This window comes from Hylobates moloch, unplaced genomic scaffold (assembly GCF_009828535.3).
Source record: "Hylobates moloch isolate HMO894 unplaced genomic scaffold, HMol_V3 SCAFFOLD_4, whole genome shotgun sequence".
NCBI classification, from domain to species: Eukaryota; Metazoa; Chordata; class Mammalia; order Primates; family Hylobatidae; genus Hylobates; species Hylobates moloch.
The window spans coordinates 56,128,939-56,149,394 of NW_026652279.1; the positions used below are offsets into that span (position 1 = coordinate 56,128,939).

General features: G+C 34.4%; 1 protein-coding gene across 11 annotated transcripts in view; it reads left to right on the top strand.

Annotated features, from left to right (window-relative positions):
• The window catches only part of CBLB (Cbl proto-oncogene B), a 258,206-nt gene that overhangs the window by 139,595 nt on the left and 98,155 nt on the right, over positions 1-20,456 (top strand). For all 11 annotated transcript variants that reach the window (XM_058437556.1, XM_058437559.1, XM_058437557.1 and 8 more), the window contains exon 10: positions 6,357-6,560. In XM_058437556.1, coding sequence (XP_058293539.1) covers positions 6,357-6,560 — 204 coding nt within the window. The remainder of the gene's footprint in view (positions 1-6,356; positions 6,561-20,456) is intronic.

The following is a 20,456-nucleotide window of genomic DNA, read 5'->3' on the forward strand; positions in this document are numbered from 1 at the left end:
GTATCCCAGAACTTTTAAAGTATAATAAAAGAAAAAAAGAAAAGGAAAATGGCCTTTGAGCTCCTGAATGGAACAAACCCCAAACTCTGTTCTTCATATCTTCCTTCCAAAATACAAATGGATATCTTTGTCAGTTGGATATGCAGCTATGTTTTGAATTACTGCCAAGGACTTTAATTCAATTAAATGTAAAATTAATTTTCCTGTGGTTATTCTTCCTGTATATTGTTTGATATAATTTAAAAGAAAGATATCAGCATATTCAAAATAGTAATTTACCAAAAAATCAATAAACTCTGATTTTAATGTGGAATATGATTAAGGAGATTTATAGATGTTCCATATGTAGAGAGTGTTGTTGGGAAAATGTATATAGCTGTCTGAGAGAGGTGAGAAACAAGTTCAACTGATCACTTTTAAGGCAATAAGAAATAATCTTTGGCCAGGCGCAGTTGCTCTCGCCTGTAATCCCAGCACTTTGAGAAGCCGAGGTGGGTGGATCACATGAGGTCAGCAGTTCAAGACCAGCCTAGCCAACCTGGCGAACCCTGTTTCTATTAAAAATACCAAATAACTGGGCATGATGGCAGGAGCCTATAATCCCAGCAGCTTGGGAGGCCGAGGCACAAGTGAATGGCTTGAACCCTAGAGGCAGAGGTTTCAGTGAGCTGAGGTCACAGCACTGCACCCCAGCCTAGGTAACAGAGCAAGATTCTGTCTCAAAAAATAAGATAAAATAAAATAAATATTTTACTCTATCTTCCTTCAAAGGTGACCAGTCTTCACATTTCTAGCCTCAGTGAAATTTTATAACTTAGGTACTACAAATAGAAAATAATACTTGCGTTTACGAACGTTTTAAATGGGCACTTTTGTCTTTAACCACCCGTTGTGTCTTTTGTGTAAATGTGATTAAATTTTGGAGCTTCCCTTTCACATTGGGAGTAATAAAGAAGCTGTGAGAGTTGTCCAAATACATTATAGTAACATTATGAACTAGAGTGATGCACTAGAAAAGGAAAGGAAATGATGGATATGAGAAAATAAAATCTAGTAGAATAAGTGCTTGATTCTTAAGTCTAATGACTAAATTAGATGGATGCCCACTGTATTGTAGAGTGTGTGGACAGTAACAGATAATGGCACTTTGGAAACATTTTCAGGTGACTCCAACATGGATCTTTTATAAGTGTTTTTAAAGTTGACACCATTTTTAAAAAGTGTCTAGAATGTAGACTTATTCTAAATGACCAGCTCATTCTAGACCAACTTCATGCATTAAAAATTTAAATTGGATTCAAGCAACAAATGTTTAAAACAAAAAGCTTTTACTATGTAAAAACGTATCCTCAGAAATGGTATAATTATTCAGATACATTTTACGTCTTCCTGTTAAAGAGCTGAAACCTTTCAATTAGAGCGAACAGAATATTCATTGATTGTAGTAGTTTTTTTAGTTTTAGTTTTGATATTTGCAATTTGAGCAAAATAGTTTTAAATTTTTTACATTTATGAATGATCAGTAGTAGCAACCGGCTATTTTTCACCTTTATTTTAACCTTGGCTATGAATCTGAGGTTGAAAAACCACCACATGCTGATCCTATAGTGTACTGTTGAAATGATTAGACTCTTGAAATAGATCCCCTTGTTGTGATTTCCTGCTTAGTATTGCTTGCTATGTGACCTTCATCAAACTAGTAAACCACTTTTTCTTGTTGGGTAACAATAATTGTACCTACCTTATAGGATTAAATGAATTAATATTTAGAGAGTGCTTACAACAGTGCCTGGAATTTTAGTTATTATTGTTTCTAATAAAGTGCTTAGGAGATATCCCATATTTCCAGTTATGATTAATCTATGTGCACTGATAATTCTGCAGGTTTAAAATTGTATTCATTTCATTACAAAATGGAATTTGTATAGAGATACGAGTTTTTTCAAATGTTAAGATATGTTTCCTTAGTTTTCTTATTACATTTATTCTTGAGACTATTTTTGTACTAATTATGCCAACTGGAATTTTTATAGCACTTTATAAAGCTTTAAACTAATTTATCTCACTTTCTCTTTATGGTGTCTCTAAATGTGCATTATCTCATTATACCCTGTAAATAAGATGCAATGAATTGCCCAGTGTCACACAGCTGTAATTGGGGAAGGTAGAAGTCCAGTCCAAGTATCCTAATTCAGAATGTCTGTGCTCCTTTTCTGATTCACTATGCAGGCTTTTATGGGCCTCCCAAATCAAAACGAGAAGAGTCTAGATTCACCAATGTCTTTTTTCCTTGTCCATCATAAAACAAACCAGAAGCAAAGATCTCTCCTGCTCTGGGGCATTTTGTCTAAGATTACTGTTAACTATCCTTCTTTATTCTTTCATTCGTTCTTTCAGCCAGAAGTTACTGAGTTTCTGTGGGAGATACTGTGCTTTGAAAATTCTTAGTATGGATCCAACCTATTCTCAGTGCATTTATATACATATATTTTTTCCAGTTATAATTGTTATGTTTAAAAAAAGATTTGTGGCAGCCTCATAGCTACATGAAATATAGCAAGGTATTATAAATTAGAAGTTATTGATAAAGGAAAAAATACATACATATGCATACACATACAGTAAAAATATAAAATGCATTCCAAAATGAGACTTAGGAGGCCCTATGTGTATACCCTACAGCCCTTGATGTATATTACATATGTGGGAAGGCATAAAGTGATTGACCTTAAGTCAAAGTATGCCTCTAATAATCATGCTGAAAGCAAATATTTATACTATATATAATGCTATCTTGAAAAACATTTAAAAGGAGGTATTTAAGATACAGTATGTCTGTCTTAGCAATATTTAAACAGAGTATAGAAGGTGATTGATACATGATGATGATGAGATGGTACTAACAATATTCATTTGGGTTTTTACATAGAGTATTTGTGGAGAATGGAGTATTATGAAGGTTTAAAATTTTTTTTCTGTTTGTTTGTCAATGTTAATTATCTGAGTTTACCTGAAGTTATATTTTAAGTAATGTCACTGACGTACAGTATTAATGGTTGAGATGCAAGTCTGAATTATTTTACTGTATTAGGAGAAATGACAGAATTTAGTTTCAGCTGTGTATAGTATTCACTGATAACTTTTGTATCCTTTGGTTTAGAAGTATTTCTTATTTGAGGAAGTGAAACCTACTGAGTCATTTAGAATAGACGGAGTCCTCAGTACTTCCTCTTAACATTCACAGAATGGTGGGAACTAGAAAATGAGTTATTTATTGGTCTTTGTTCTCCATTAATGCATATTATTTGATCTTTCATTAAGTATACATTGACAGAAACATTATTTTAATTATTGTATTGAAGATATTCTTCGTGTGTATTTAATCAACCACCTGACAGAAACTAGGGCAGAGTAACCAAAGTAGCATTTGAGACTTTATGGTTAGACGTCTAATTTGCATGTGACAGTAGTCCGTTTATAAAGTGTGATGGATGAAGTCATATTAGAGTAAGTACCATTAGAGACACATTCAGTGTGATCTGTGTTTTTGCAAATCAAAATTAATGTTCATTGTAGCTGTTTGTTGATCTGTTGAGTAATGTAAACTCTCAACAACAAAGCTGAAGAGATGTGTTTTGTGATATCTACTCTTATAACAGGTACTCTTAACAACATCAGTAATTTGTATAACATTAAATTTTCAAGTAGCGTAGAGAAAAATCTAAATTCAGTTTTAGATGAACAGTTCTCTGTTTTTTCTTGTGCTATAAAGACACAATTATTGCCTTTCACCTCCTCCCCCTTCAAAACTCAATATTTTCAGTTACCTCTTATGAGGAAATAGATCACATAAACTGGAAGTCATCCTTAACCAGAGCAATATGTGAGTTGACCCTGGAGGTTCAAAGAGAAACTTACGTAGCCTGATAGTGTGGCTTGCACATTCTATGCACTGTACTAAAAAATAATGTGACTTTCATGATTTCTATTGGGTGGAATAATTTTTAGTTATGATAATTGCACTGAAATTAGGTCTTTAAAAGGTTCTTAGTTTTTAGTTATGATACTAAAATATTTACCAATGAATTTATATAATGTGTAGGAGATACTTCAAAACGATCTAAGAGTGAAAGGAACAAGAGAACATATAGATGGAACTGGATTGGGGATGAATTGATAATTGTTGAAGTCGGGTGATAGGTACATAGAAATTCATTATAGTTTTCCCTCAAATTTTATGTGTATCTGAGATTTTCTATAATAATTTTTTTAATGTATGAGTAAATTAAGTGACTATGTAGGTCTCAAAGTACTGCTTTCCATTCTTCATGTGTTAAAGACAGAGGGACCATCAGACCTTCAGATCTTGCTTTCTTTTTTTTCTTTTCTTTTTTCTTTTTTTTTTTTTTTTTGGCACGGGGTCTTACCCTGACACCCAGGCTGAGGGCAGTCATGCTATCGTAGCTCACTGCAGCCTCAAACTCCTGGTCTCAAGCAAAGCCCCCAGCTCAGCCTCACGACCAGCTGGGACTTCAGGCGTGTATCACAACACCTGGCTAATTTTTTAAACATTTATTTTTTGTAGAGACAAGGTCTTGCTATGTTGCCCAGGCTGGCACAGCTTGCTGTTAAATAAAACTATCTTTTTGAAATTGTCTTATGTAAATCTGTAAAAGTTTTCCACTATAGGCACCTAATATGGATCTCTTTTGACTTTTATAACAAGGAGAGTTTTGCCTGGATGATAATATATATTGAATATAACTTTAAATTTAATATTCTTTTTATAAGAGAAAGATTTTGCTTTTCTTAAATATTTACTCCTGTGTTAGAAAATATCATTGCAAGGAGGTTATCAAAAATAGAAGAATTAAATCTTGGTTTTGTTACCTGTAAAATGATGGAGCAAATAATATTTAATGTGTTTTGAAGCCCGCTGGACATGAACATGTATGGTGGTAAACCTTGAAGGATTCTATATTTATATGTCTGTATTTCTTTATACCACGTTAGTTCAACTATTTTACCATTCCAAGTTTCTTTTCCAAATTATGTGCAAGCAGATGAATAAGAGAATGTTGCAGTTGATTTTTCTTAAGCAAACTCAGTGTTTTTTGTTTTTTGACACTTTGTTTGGCAAAGGAGGTGTTCAATTTGTTGAGCTGAATGAAACTTAGAAAGAATAAACTCTCACAGGATCTGCCACAAAGTAGATGCAAGGTAGTTGTTCAGTGAGAAGAGAGTGAGAGAGTTATTCCATCCTTGATCCAAACATCACTTTTGGGCAGGTAGATCACTAATTTCCTATTAAACCAAGTGGACAGGACAGTCCTGAATTAATTATGGAACAGTTTCTTTAAAGACGTCAGCTCTCTACATCTGTTGTCTTGCCACTAAAATGGTGCTATTTCATCCCATTTCTCCCTTAATTTTGTGATTTTTACCATTTTTAAATAACACATGGCTAAAGTCAGGGTATAATGCAAAACCAAAAATCGGGTGGAGAATATCATATACCATCTTATCTCTAGAAAGCAATGTTGTCTGTAGGGCAAGAAAACAGTGTTTTTTTATTTCCCTGCAATTTGTGAATTTTTAATGTAGTTAGTTTTGAGAAATGAATATAGGAAACTTTGAGCAAAACATCCAATAATGACCAGTAAATACATTTCCAGCCCAAAAGTATTTGCACAAATCTTTTTGTATCATATTGTTTAAAAGCAAGATAAGGGCAAAACTTAACATCTCACAGAGAACTTTATATTTGAACTGTGTGTCAGGATGACAGGCTTTCAGGACAGATGATGGCTTTTGGATATAAATGTACACATTTTAGTTTTTCCTAATTGTGTATTAAAGATTTTAAAATAGACAGTTAAAACAAATATTTAGCCACAGTTAGATGCACAAGTGTTGTATTTTTCTCACCGATACTACTGCTTTATTATGAATTTTTACCAAAATATACTTTTTTATGGAATGTTTAGTCAGTACTGCTCTCTTTTTGTAAGGAGAGATATGATTCAATTTCCAGTTTTCTTCGGGAGTCTAATGCCTTGATACATTAGATTAATAAGTGAACAATCAGGAAAATAAAGAGGTTTCTTTTCTTGGGAAAATCAAACTTTTTAAAAATATGTTTTTTTCTTAGGAAACTGAAGATACTGACCATTTATTATATATTTTGTTGGCTCCCTGTTCTATACCCACTACCTCTTCAAGAGAAATCATCCCCCATCTCCTACCCCAAAAACTTTTTTGGGGGGTGCGACTTTTATAGTTGTAGAACATTATTAGCATTTCCCAGGACTGTTTATTTTGAACAAAACCAAACCATGCATTTTCTATTTGTTTAGGAGTCGGATGGTCAGGGCTGCCCTTTCTGTCGTTGTGAAATAAAAGGAACTGAGCCCATAATCGTGGACCCCTTTGATCCAAGAGATGAAGGCTCCAGGTGTTGCAGCATCATTGACCCCTTTGGCATGCCGATGCTCGACTTGGACGACGATGATGATCGAGAGGAGTCCTTGATGATGAATCGGTTGGCGAACGTCCGAAAGGTAAAACTAGAAACATGGGTTTAGTTAGCGTGATGTGACTGTATAAAAAAGAAATGATGCCGTCATAAATGGAGTATGACTGAGTGTATTTGAGTTTAGAAAAGACGCACACACACATACTAGCCTAGCCCTGTACAGGGTCAGGATCATCAATATCACTGTCTTCTACCTCCACATCTTGTCCCGCTGGAAGGTCTTCAGGGACAGTAACACACATGGAGCTGTCATCTCCTATGATAACAATGCCTTCTTCTAGAATACCTCCTGAAGAACCTATCTGAGACTATGTTACAGTTAACATTTTTTCGTAAGTAGGAGTATACTCTGAAATAATGATAAAAAGTATAGTAAGTACATAAACCAGTAACATTCATTTATTATCATTATCATATATTATGTACTGTACACAAGTATATGTGCTATACTTTTATGCAACCGGCTGCACAGTAGGTTTGTTTACACCAGCATCACACAAATGCGTGAGTAATGCTTTGTGCTACAACATTAAGATGGCTATGATGTCACCCACCAGGCAATAGGAATTTTTCAGCTTCATTATAATCTTATAATATCTTATAGGATCACCATGATATATGTAGTCCACTACCGAAATGTCATTGTGCAGGGCACAACTACTATAATGTTGACAGGCTGATATAATCCTAGGTCGAGAGAGAACTAGATTCTACTCAAAGTACTCTCATTGGTTTTAAACATCATAATGAGAGGTAATGAGAGTGTCTGTATAGAATTAAATGTCATCTAACACTGGCAATAGCAAATCTGTGAAGAAAATTTAAGAAAGGAAATTATTGAATTTGGAAATGGTGAAACTGAATTTGATTAAAAGTATTTTTTGTTCAAGTCTAGAAGAAGTGTCTGATAGAGTTTTTTCTTAATGGGAAGGCTGTCTCACTGTTTGGCTTCTAAGAGGTCACATAAGATTTACTTTTGTGAATTTACCAGAATCTGAGTTTGCTCATTAATGTTGTTGACTCAGAAAAATTGACCTTGTCAGTTCACTGAGAATGGATGGTACTGCCCAGTTTAAGTTTATATAACCAGGTACACAACAGACTAGTCAATGAACCAGAATGCCAACTGATTAATTTGCAAACCGGAAATACAGTGGTCAAGAGGGGTAGACTCTTGGATATCAGGCTATTCCCTGTACAGGAAGATACGTGAAATCCTAATTACTTTCACAAATTTTTTGCTCTCAAAATCAGAGAAATGGGATTGAGTGGTGTGAAAGGTCTCCATATATGGTGCCACCCTTCCTCCTGACTTGGGCAGACATGGCTAATCAGTTACGATACTTATTGCCACTGAGTTCAGACTTGGCCTACAGAGCCTTTTCAACACAGCCCTGAAGATCTTCCACTGTAGTTCATTAGGATTTGGCAGGTAGCATGAAACCTATTTGCCATTGTCACTAGGTGGAGTGATGATAATGTGTAATGGCATCAGATTGTATTCACCGTATTCATCTATCTCTGCAGGAAGGAAATGCTTGGTAGTGGAATTTTGACAAGGCATTTCTTTGGGTTACTTCATTTTTAGGGCCGTGTTCAAGGTTTCCTCTTGGGAAACTCCTGTATTTTCTCCCTTCCAGTGTTCCATGCTGACCAAATACATTCCCTTAGGATATTTTACATACAATTTTTTACACAGGAAGATATGTTACCATCACCAACATGGCTACTCTCAAATTTTGCTTTTTTCTGGAATGATTTTTATTATTTATCTTATTGGTTTTTCATAAATGTTATAATTTAACACTCAGAGAAACTACACATGATTTCACTCTTTAATCCTGAAAGATACAGTTTTTATTAATAGTTTGAATTATGTGATTTTTTTGACCTAAGAAATGGAAGAAAGAAAGTCGTTATTCCTCGGAAATCCTAAAGGATGAACAAGAAAAAATAATCTCATATTGAAACAGACTTGAGACTTGAGTCTCAAAACAAAGTTAACTTAAGGAAGATGTGGAATAAAGCACCAGTTCTGCTACAGAGTAGTAATGGGATGCTAGGCAAGTTATATGACTGCTTTCTTCCTCAGTTTACCTCTTTGTAAAACAGAAAAATATTAGTAGCTTCTCTGTTGGGTGTTGTGATGATCAAACGGGATCAAAGACCTAAGAACCTAGAAGAATGTCAGGTAACCAAAGTCATAAATGCTCACTATATTATTACCAATGTTAATTAATAATACTATGTAATACATATTCTAGGATAGACTCCATAATCTGAGTTAGTAGAAATCATTTCATCACTATGCATGTGAGAGAGCCACATATGGGGAGTTGGTGATATTGATGTACTGTTCCCCAGAAGACATAAGTTTGAATGCTGGCTCTACAATGTACAAATACAAACAAATCACATGACTAGTCTGAGCCTGATTTCCTCTTCTGAGAAATGAGAAGAATAATACCTCTCTAAATTGTTGAAAGAATGACATACGTTATTAATGCTGGTTTTATTGATTTGTGACCCTTTTTACCGCCAGTTAAAAATGATTTTACATTTTAAGTGGTGTATATTTAAATTCCTATATAAGTACCTACAAAATGTCCTTGATTTTACATCTTGTCCTAAAATATTCACTACCTGGCCCTTTAAGAAAAAGTTGGCAGCCCCAGGTCTAGGACTAATAAGCATTTAAAGAATGCTTATTGAATGGATGGATAATGGAGAATGACAGAAAAGTATTTGAGATACAACAGCTCAAGTAGTTGAAGTGCTCCAGGTAGCAGTATTCTTTTTAGCTGTGAAGACATTTCAATTTTCTTTTCTAAATGGGTTTTCATCTTCAATGATCCATGTCAGAGGGTGGGTCTAGGCTTTAAGAGAAATTTTAAAAAGAATTTTTGTATACCTTACTGCTTGGGAGAAAACAGTATTTGCCTTATGTGAATTTGGGAAAAGTTGCAGTCTCAACCTGCTTTCCATTGAATTAAGTTGAAGCTTGAGCCTCTTTTCAGTAGTGGCACTAACAATCGAAAGGAAATGCTGGGAACATAACATGAGAAGCAGAATGTTCCAAGGTGACTCTAGTGTTTCTCCTTGTTCTTATCACCCGCTCCCAAGACCATTCATATTTCATTCTCTCTGGCACACTGGTGAGCTTTCTGTCAAGGGAGCTGAGACATTTTCACATTGATCCTTTCTGTTTTTTACCCCACAAAGAGTAGAATGATGATCTCAAGCATTATTGTCCTAGAAGTCACACTTCAGTAGCTTATTTGGCAGTCAGCAGTGTCATTTAATAAAGCTTTACTTCACTACAATCTGTTATACTTTCCTATGGGAGTTAGATAGTTTAGAAATTTATATCACTTGTAATTATTTGTTTTTAAGTTGAAGAGGTATATTTCAGTTAAATGTCTTTATGTCTACTCATCTGCCTCTAGTCAATTAAACTGATTGTGACTTTTATATCATTTCATAAATGTGTACCACACTTAATTTTCAGTAAAACCTAAATTTTTATGTAGATACAAGCATAATTCTTTCTGAATAATTTGGAAGAATATTGCTATGATGTTATGTTCTTATAGTATTTTATATGTACTACTATATCAGGAGTTACACTAAATTGTTATTTAAAGGACTGTCTTTTCTGTTAGATTATTAACACTTAAGGCCAGGGACAATGCCTTGTATTTGTGTTCCCAAGCACCTAAATGCACTCAATAAATATTTACTAAGTGAACTAATAAATGCACACTCCTGCACACATGTTCCTTTAGAGCAGTGACCTAATCTTAGGCATATTTTAAACTTTGCTCCAACCTGAATACTAAATATATATATACACAGAGCATCAAACTAATAGATTTTATCCAGTTTTTTCTTACAGGAATGGTTATAAACAAATGTCACATGGTCTTTTTGACACAGTAGTTCTTCTACCTGAATGTTCTTCCTCTGTTTTTTAAATCATTCTTTTGTCATTCATTCATGCATTTGCATTCATTCACTCATTCATTTATTCATTTATTTTTAATTAACTAATGAATTAATTTAGAGCTGGAGTCTCGCTTTGTTGCCCAGGCTGGAGTGCAGTGGCACTATCTTGGTTCACTGCAACCTCTGCCTCCCTGGTTCAAGTGATTCTTCTGTCTCAGCCTCCCAAGTAGCTGGGATTGCAGGCACCTGCCACCACGCCTGGCTAATTTTTGTATTTTTAGTAGAGACAGGGTTTTACCATGTTGGTCAGCCTAGTCTCAAACTCCTGACCTCAAGTGATCCAGCCGCCTCAGCCTCCCAAAGTGCTGGGATTACAGGCATGAGCCACCATGCCTGGTGCCTGGACTTACTCATTTATTTTTAAAACATTTTATTCTCTCAGTTAAAAGAGTGACTGCCAGTGATTGTCCAGCAGAATGGTTCCATTGTTTGTCTGCCATTTTGAATACTCATCTTTTTCTTCTTTTATGAGCGGGCCAATGACAATATTGTGAAATTGTTTCTGCCTATCTTAAGCATATTAGATTGTTTAAATGAGTAATGCTGCATCGTAACATGGAAACCTGCTTTGATTGTATATTCCTGTTACCATGGTGATATCCCACAGCTGGAGTTCATAAATAGTAGCATACTAAACATATAGTGTATTTCTATTATTTCTTTTATAGTTAAATGTGTTTAATAATGCTAATCCTTACAGAAGCAATAGAACCTAAAAGTCTATACTACAGGCCAGGAGCGGTGGCTCACGCCTGTAATCCCAGCACTTTGGGAGGCGGAGGCGGGCGGATCACAAGGTCAGGAGATCGAGACCATCCTGGCTAACACAGTGAAACCCTGTATCTACTAAAAATACACAAAATTAGCCGGGCGAGGTGGCGGGCGCCTGTAGTCCCAGCTACTCGGGAGGCTGAGGCAGGAGAATGGTGTGAACCCGGGAGGCGGAGCTTGCAGTGAGCCGAGATCGCGCCACTGCACTCCAGCCTGGGCGACAACGAGACTCCGTCTCAAAAAAAAAAAAAAAAAAAGTCTATACTACATACTTTTTGATTCCCTCTTTGATAGAAGTTATTTCGTGATTCTAACTAGAATATGTTTTAGATTTTGCCTGAGTCTGTATCGTTGCCTGAGTTTTCAAGCTGTCAGAATCCTGGGATATTTAGATCTGATATGAGCCCTCAGACAAAGTCCAGGATGTGACTGGTAAGATCACAGCCTTCTGTCTGACTTCAGTCAGATCAGAGCTAAAAAAGAGTATCTGTTGCTACCCAGTGATTTGCTTCATTTTGCCAGAGGATTAAGAGGAATCTTAACAGTTTTTCACAGTATTAATCACCAAATACATAACATTTACATTTGAAATAAATAAAAATTTGCATATAAAAATAAAATATTGACAGACTGAACTAGTGAATGAGCCCAGATTAGTTCTTATTGTCTTAAACATTGTATTTTCTTAAAATAATATTTAAAATCTTAATGAATGGCCATATTAGAACAAAAACGGGTATGAACAGAAAGAAGTCAAGGAAGTTATTCTTTTTTATGCATTCTCCTTTATTGCCTTCTTCAATTATAATACATCTTGCTAATTAAAAATTTAACATGTCATCTAAGTATTGCATTTCCTAATAAGTGCAGGGGTCCCCAAACCCCAGGCCATGGACCAGTACCAATCTGTGGCCTGTTAGGAATCAGCTGTGCAGCAGGAGGTGAGCAACAGGCTAGTGAGCGAAGCTTCATCTGTATTTACAGCCACTCCCCATAGCTCGCATTACCGCCTGAGCTTTGCCTCTTCTCACATCAACAGTGGCATCAGATTCTCAAAGGAGTATGAACCCTATTTTGAACTGCACATGGGAAGGATCTAGGTTGTGCACTCCTTAGGAGAATCTAATGCCTGATGATCTGTCACTGTCTCCCATCACCCCTAGATGGGACTGAATAGTTGAAGGAAAATAAGCTCAGGGCTCCCACTGATTCTAAATTATGATGAGGTATATAATTATTTCATTATATATTACAGTGTAATAATAATAGAAATAATGTGCATAATAAATGTAACACATTTGAATCATCCCAAAACCATCCCCTTCCCCTCCCTGCCACCGTTCGTGGAAAAATTGTCTTCTACGAAACCAGTCCCTGGTGCCAAAAAGGTTGGGGACTGCTGCTGCGTAGTATTCCTGATCCTAAGGAAAGGGGTGTGTGTACATATCACAGTGTTTTTGCAGCTATTTTTAGGAGGGTGTTGCCTTTTTATGTTGTCTATTTAAATCTGAATCACAGGATTAGAGTCCGTATTGGAGCCGTAAGGACAAAAATTACAACAGAAGTGAAATACAAAAATAAAAATAGACATTCGAAATGTAGAACATGGTTCTCAACTATAGGCAATTTTACCTCTTGAGGGTGTTCAGTAATATATGGGGACACTTTTGTTTTTTGCAATGACTAAAGGATGGCAAATACTGCTGGCATTGAGTGGGAAGGGCCAGAGATGCTAAATATCCTGCAACCCATGGGTGGTCCTACCCAAAAGAATTATTCTGACCATAGTACTAATAGTCTAGTCCTCACCACTCCCTTCCCACAACATTTAGGTAGAGTCATGAGTGACAGTAAGCAATCCAAAGGCACAGATTTGTTGTTTATCATTTACTCGCATTCTGTTTACTGATCTTCTAAAAGCTCTTCATGCAAAATAGTGGTATTTTCTTTATTAGCATGTGATTAACAAAAGAAACAACTGCATCATCCAAGTACTGTGTGATGTCATAGGATACCTTGAAGACATTGTTACATATTTCTCAAAAATAACTTGAATACATAGTATATTAGAAGAAGCAACACTTGAACTCTATAAGTTTTGAGTCCACTGCCTCTGGTAGATTGTCAGCTCCTTGAGGACACAGGCTTGCTTTATTCTTCTTTCCATTCTTAGAGCTTTGCATGGTGCTTGATACACAGTAGGCCCTTGAGAAGGACTTTTTTTTTTGGTGATCAGTGGTGACACTGTTTTTAATTGTTATATTCTTAAGTAGAGCTACCCTCTTGGAGTGAAACTGTCTGGGCTCATCTTCTAGTTTTCCTACTTAGTACCTATGTGCCTTGCTTTATTTAACACCCCCTCCCACTCCCCTTCCCTTAAATACTTTGTCCGTAAAACTCTGCCTGTTTAAGATTAAATGAGTTCATATATATAAAAAGCCATTAGAACAGTGCTGGCACACGGAAAATGCTAAGTATTAGTTGTTAATTAATATTATTTTTAAAATAAATTAACAGAGATGGGGTCTCACTCTAATGCCCAGCATAGTCTTGAAATCCTGGCCTCAAGTTATCCTTCCACTTCGGCTTCCCAAAGTGCCAGGATTACAGGTGTGAGCCATCACACCTGGCCACATTTTTTATACTAGTGTTATTTAAGACTCCTGAAATATTGCTGTACTTCTAAGAATTAAGTTATTAGTATTTTTGCATTGTCTATGGAAGTTTTTCTTTTAGATATTGATATCATTCCATTAGGAAGAATTAGATGCCAAAATTATATTGGTTACCAAGCAATTGGTTGTATTTCTTTAACATATTAACATCTATATAGTTATAATTTCATTGCATGACTACATTAAAATAATTTACTGTTAAACCATACTTCAAGTTTGAAACTCAGAAAATGCAAACTTGTCAACATGTCAGCTGAAACACTATTTTGAGGATTAAATAATTTAGATAAGGTTACAGTGTTCTTACTTTCTGTATAACTAAGTTGAAATGATTAAGTGTTATCTAAAGTAGGGTGAAGAACTACAGTAACCAAATAGCAATTGCTTGTTCCAACCAGCTTTAGCTGGCATTTGGAGAGCAATAAGGGTTTCACATGAAAGCATTTTTTCAGTGACTGAAATTTATTCCTTTAATTCTCAGAATGTTCTTGTTTCTCGGCCATTTTTATGGAAATATTTCTGAATTATATGTCACCCTTCCCTGCCTTCTCAAAATTGGTTATGCAGCTGAGTGAACCAAAGGGCATGAGAAGCCACTATAGTCAACACGACACATTTCTAGAAGCTCACATTTTGCTACAAGATTTGAGGGTAGCTTGCATAAAGAGAAGAGAACCATAAATTTAAATTAAAATCACACATATATTTGGATCAGGATATAAAATTTGTGTAAATGTTTAAAGTAAAATATAAAACTTTAAAGAAATTTCAAGGTTATGGAGGCTGATCACAGGCCAGGAGATCAAGTCTCTCTCATAAGAAGGTACTTCAAGGAGAAGCAGTATCATCACTTGTGTGAACAGTGTTTAATATTTCAGTAGAGCAGTGCCCTTAAGGTTATCCCCAAGTGTGAGACTGCACTACTTTAAAGGAGACCTATCGGCAACTTTGTTGACCACTTCCCTGCCAGACCTCAAAGAGAAATCAGCTCTTATTCCATTTGGTGTTTCTTAGTATATAGGTTTCTGTTTTCCTCCGCTTCTTTATTGCTTCTAATTTGAAAATTTCCAGAAGTTACTAGTGGAACATAGACAATAATTCAGCCTTTGAATTAGTGAACTTCATTTTACACACAAATCAAATGTCCATATTCTTAGGAAGGTAGCAGGGTGCCTACATTCTGTTTCTGTAGGAAGAAGTAGAAAAAAAAAATGCTCCTCCTGCTTCAGAGGACTTTCCTGTTTCATTCTCGGTTTCTCCCCAAATTATTGTAGGTTGAGACTTCTAGAAGTATGACCAGGGGTAAGCAGGAAATGATTGTATTGCTCTAACACAGTATTCTTCACATAAGCTTTTGTTTATTATCTGTGGAGGTACTCCAAAATAGATAACACAAGTCATTTACTTAAGCTATAATTCCATATGAATATGTGTGTGTGTAAGCATTTTTGTAGCATATACCCTCTCTGAATAGTGTTCTGTATAGGCTACTATTTTAAATACTCTTGATTTTTGTTTTGTTCACAAAATAAAGTGAAAAAACTAAGAAGAGAATAGTAGCAAGTAAAATATGCTTAGAATATTTTATCATGTGATAAAAGTTTTATCAATGTCCTTCATTAATTTTCACGCATTTATAGAAAAACATTGACTCTCTGAGTCCTTCTCATCATCCTTATTATAGTACATGTATATACCTTGTTCAGATATGGAAATTCATTAAGTAAAAATTTGTTAAAAGTATTATAAAATTGACTTTGATTATCTCTGGGACTGTCAGAACTCTCATCTTATTAGTAATTGGAGAGGTTTTCTCTTGTCCTGTTTTTATAATAAGCCTGACTGTGTTTGAAGTTTCTTACCAAATGTTTTGCCATTTCCATAATAATGGATCTTATTAACGTTTTTATAAAATGGCTCTTTAAAGGTGTGGATAAAATGAAGAGTGACTAAAATAGAATGAGTCTGCAATTATTATTGGTAATTGCTGAACATAATGAGATAGGCTTTTGACTACTTTACTTCTTAGGGTTTTTCTGTCAGAATTTTCTGTTAAGATTGAAAATGTGGATTTCTCTGTTCCTCATGGTAGTTATAAAGGATTCTGTGCATTTTGTCAGAAAAACAAATAATAGTATTTATTAATTTCCAAAGGAAAAGGATGAGTATGTAGACGTAAAAGAATCCAGTGTGGTCTTTGAATTTCTAGAACACCAGGATTCTAGTTTGTAAAAGATATTCTCATCTGTTACTAGGATTAAAGAACTTAAGAGAGATTGTTAGTTAGACAAATATACTGGTGTGATGATAATACAGGATGGAATCAAGGCTGGCTCAGCCCTTGGATTTGGAAAGAAGCTGAAACAGATAATTTATCATAAAGTTTTAGAAACAAGTGTAATACTAGAAAAATGTGAGAATCACCTAAAATCAAGATAAAGGAATGAAATGATACTGATCAGTATCTTGTAACTTGAAAGGATGTTTCTGTCTTTCCCAACTTTTGCAGTTACCTCTACATAAGGATTTTGGATATTGTGAATAAATTCTATACAGTTAATTCTGTGTTCACATTCTACCTTCTATGCTTTATGACTTAATTTTTCCATACTTATATTTATTTGTCTTAAGAGTAGAGAGATGAACATGAAGGAGTGACAAAGAAAGGAACTCATTTAAGCAGTGAAAAGGACATGATACTTTAGTCATTCATTAACACATGAAAACCAGAAGAGCACAGGCGAAATCTCTACCATGAAAAAGTCAGAAAAATTAAATTGCAGAAAAAGTAGTGACAGCAATTATAACAGATAGAAAGAGGTTGACTATCCTAATATATAAAGAGCACATTCAAATCAACAAAGAGGAAATTAGTGGATATGGGGACAAAAAAAAACATAAAAAGCTAGTGACCCAAGGAAGAAATACACATGTCCAACAAATATTGCATTTCTTTCAAATTATTTGTCAAGGAAGGAAGGACAAATTTAAACATTGGTATGGCCCATTAAAATGACAATCAAGCATCAAAGCAAACAAAAATATTCTTTGCATTTGAGTTTTGTGTAATGGTAATTATCACACATGGCTGGTGAGAGAATAAATTGGTTTTACCATCTGGACAGCAAAAAAGCCTTAAGAATGTTCATAAATTCGACATGGTTACATGTCTAGTATCTTGTGCTCAAAAAAATTCTATGATTCTTTCCTTAAAAACTAGCACATATATAGTTAAAGATTTCTTTATGATACTACTTTATAATAAAGAAAACTTGAAAACAGCGTAAGTGTTCATTGCACAGGAATGGTTTTGTAAATGCTGGTACATCCATATATGCATACTTTAAAATTATATTCACGAACAATGTTTACCATCAGCTAATTTTTTTTTTGTATAATGCTAACAAACATTGAGTAGACTTAACATAGTGTATGTGATTAGGAACCATCACCAATGGCTGTATGTAGGTGTTCTTTAAAATGTCTTTATATTTCCCTATAATTCCAAAATTTCCTAGAGTGAAATTATGTTCTTTATAATGAAGAGAGAAAAAGTGAAATAAACAGAAAATTGAAAAGACACAAGGACAGAACTGCCAAAACCAGTAAAACGTATTTTTTATGGCAAACCGTTTGACAACATGCATACCCCTAAATTTATAAGCCTAATCCAATTCTTAAACTACTTTTCTTGTTATCATTTGTTGTTTTTGTGTTTAAGACCCTTTCTAGGTTAAAAAGAAAGAGACTAATCATGTTAAAATTTAATTTTAAGTTTGTTTTTTTAAAGGTCAGTGCTAATAATAGCAAATAATCCAAGAGGCATTTCTATTTGACTTTTGAATGCATTTTTACTTAATTTAATTATTTGGTTAGATATTTGATTTTTTTACTTTTGCATTGTTTAGAGCTGGTAGTGGGAGGAATTGTTGGGGCAAAATAAGAAATAACAAGGGTGGGTATTTTGTTTAAAAATAACTTTAATGGAATTACCTTTTGGCTGTGTAGATGGGCAAGCTTTGACTGGAAATTTGGAGATAATAGATTACATTCTGTCCCTTTTACATCAAAATAATCCATTTTCCTAATCATTTCATCTAAATAAAAATATTTTACTTCGGCATTTATTTTACATAATGTTTATAAATGTTTTACATCAGCACTTATTTTATAATGCATTATTTAATTTTATTAACCCATAATGTTCTGTCAAATGGATTAATTTTGTTCTTTATCTACAGATAACAACACCAATAGGTGGTGACATTTTCAAGACTGCATAGCCTCTTTATAACTGAAATTTAAATATAGGAGATCTGTGGTTTGAAATCAGGTTATACATTTATTTATATGATTACTCAAATGAAAAAAAAATGGTTCTTTATAACCAGTTGGCATTAGAGCTTAGATTGCCATACTTGAAATTTACATTTTCTAATCAAGAGTATCCGTATGAACAAAATACTGTTGTTATTCAGAATTTAAATGAATCCTTTGCTACTTTTCTACCCAAGATGTTTTATACTTATGTATTTGGTCTGCATTTTTATACACAATGGAAGCAGTAGTGAATAAGAGGATCAGTGGACAAATCAGTAAGTGATAATTAGCACAGTTCACAGTCTTAGAATTTAAACCTGAGCCAGGGGATTGGTTCTGTGTTTGTTGTTATTGTTTTACCCCAACAGCTCCCTTTATCACCTATCATATGTAGAAAAAGATGAATGGCCTGGGTGATTTGAGCTGGGGATTAGAACTGTGGAAGAAGGCCCAGAAAAGGGTGGAGGAAATGGCTGATAAGGAGTCAATTTAGGGGAGAATATGAACTGGTAGACTAAAGATGAATTCTCACATTCAGGTCCCAGCTATAGAGGCATTTGAATTACCTGGTGATTACCTGTACAGGGGAAAAGTCTGTTACTCTAGAATTTAGTCTTTTAAAATGCAAAAATAAAAATAAAAAATGCAGATATTACATAAAGACAGCATTGTCTTTTAAAGGAGAAATAATTTCGGTCTACACTGAATTGATCTACTTTGTTTTTTTTTATTTTCAGAAGAATAAAAAAGAGCAGACTTTTTATTCTTTAAAGTGAGCTGATAAATTTTGATGTCCTGAATTTTTAATATCTCATCCAAAAAATTAATTATCGACTGGATTGTGCAGCATTGTGCTAGATTTTCTTTTTTTCCATAGACTTTCAAATAGGAAGGAAAAAAATACAGTTTGTGATGACTCAAATAAATTAAAAGTGACCTTCTATATGAACATTACCTACTAAAAATGTTTACAAATCTTCATAGTGTTTGAATTTTACCAGCAATAAAAGTTAACGCAAAGCTTCAGTACGCTAACTGCATAATTGTTTTTAAAAATAGTAAAGGGTTCAGCAAAGAATAATGCATTACTATCAAAAGAGCATTGTTGAATTATCTACTCTTAGGTAGGAATTTTACTCTAATGTAGGAGAACTCAGGAAAATGAGGTTTGGTGAGTTTAGTACATATAATCAATAAAGATGAAAGATATTTGGCTTTTTCACATACTCTCCATAAAATCCTTCTAACTAAGCCAACTTATAGATACTGTGTTGCTTCTAAATGAATTAATTCTTCAAAAAGACAGTATATAATCACCTTCAGAACACAGTATGAATTGTGCTAAGCAAGATATGCTTCCAATTACATTCACAAAGCTTCAGAGAGCCTGCTCGTCTGGAAGTATCTAAAAGTTCAAGGTTATTACTTTGCCACACACATTGGTTTGGATGTCTGTTCTGAGGATTTTCATTATACTCTTTCAGTATCTAACAGGCTCTTCAACACATTTGAAATCAAGTTTACCCCATTTAAACATGCTAGAAATTTAGTAACTGCTTAAATATTAGTAATTAATCCTATCTAGGCCGAAAGTCAAGTTCTAATACTGATGATGGGCTGTTAGCTCTATCACAATTCTGTGTCTTGTTTCAGTTAATGAGAGAAGTGAGAAAATATTTGCAGAAAAAAAGTGCTTGGAGGAGCACAGGTCTCATTCAACAGTCTTTGCAGTGTGTACATCTAGCCCTGAAAAGTGTCTTTGCAAGTAACTAAAGAACTGCATTCTTTCTATATATAAAAAAAAATATTGTTTGGGCTAGAAGCAGTATTGATAGCTTTGCTTCTTGATTCTTCTTTGTAAAGGAGAGTAGCCATATCAACAAAGCATTTTTTCAGGTAACAGCTTTTCTAGTTCTCAGAGAATATAATTTATCCTAATAGAAATGGTGGAGAATTAGATGTCCTGTGACAATTGCTGATCTACAGTATCAAGATTCTGTGATGCAAATAGCTTTACATGAGGAATTTTTTCTGATCTATGATGATTTTGGGATTAGTTTTGCTCCAGAAGGTTCAAATTTATGGAACATGTGAGGCCCTGTGACTTTCTGGGTAGAACTATTCTTTTGTTAAGAATCACTGGCTGTACT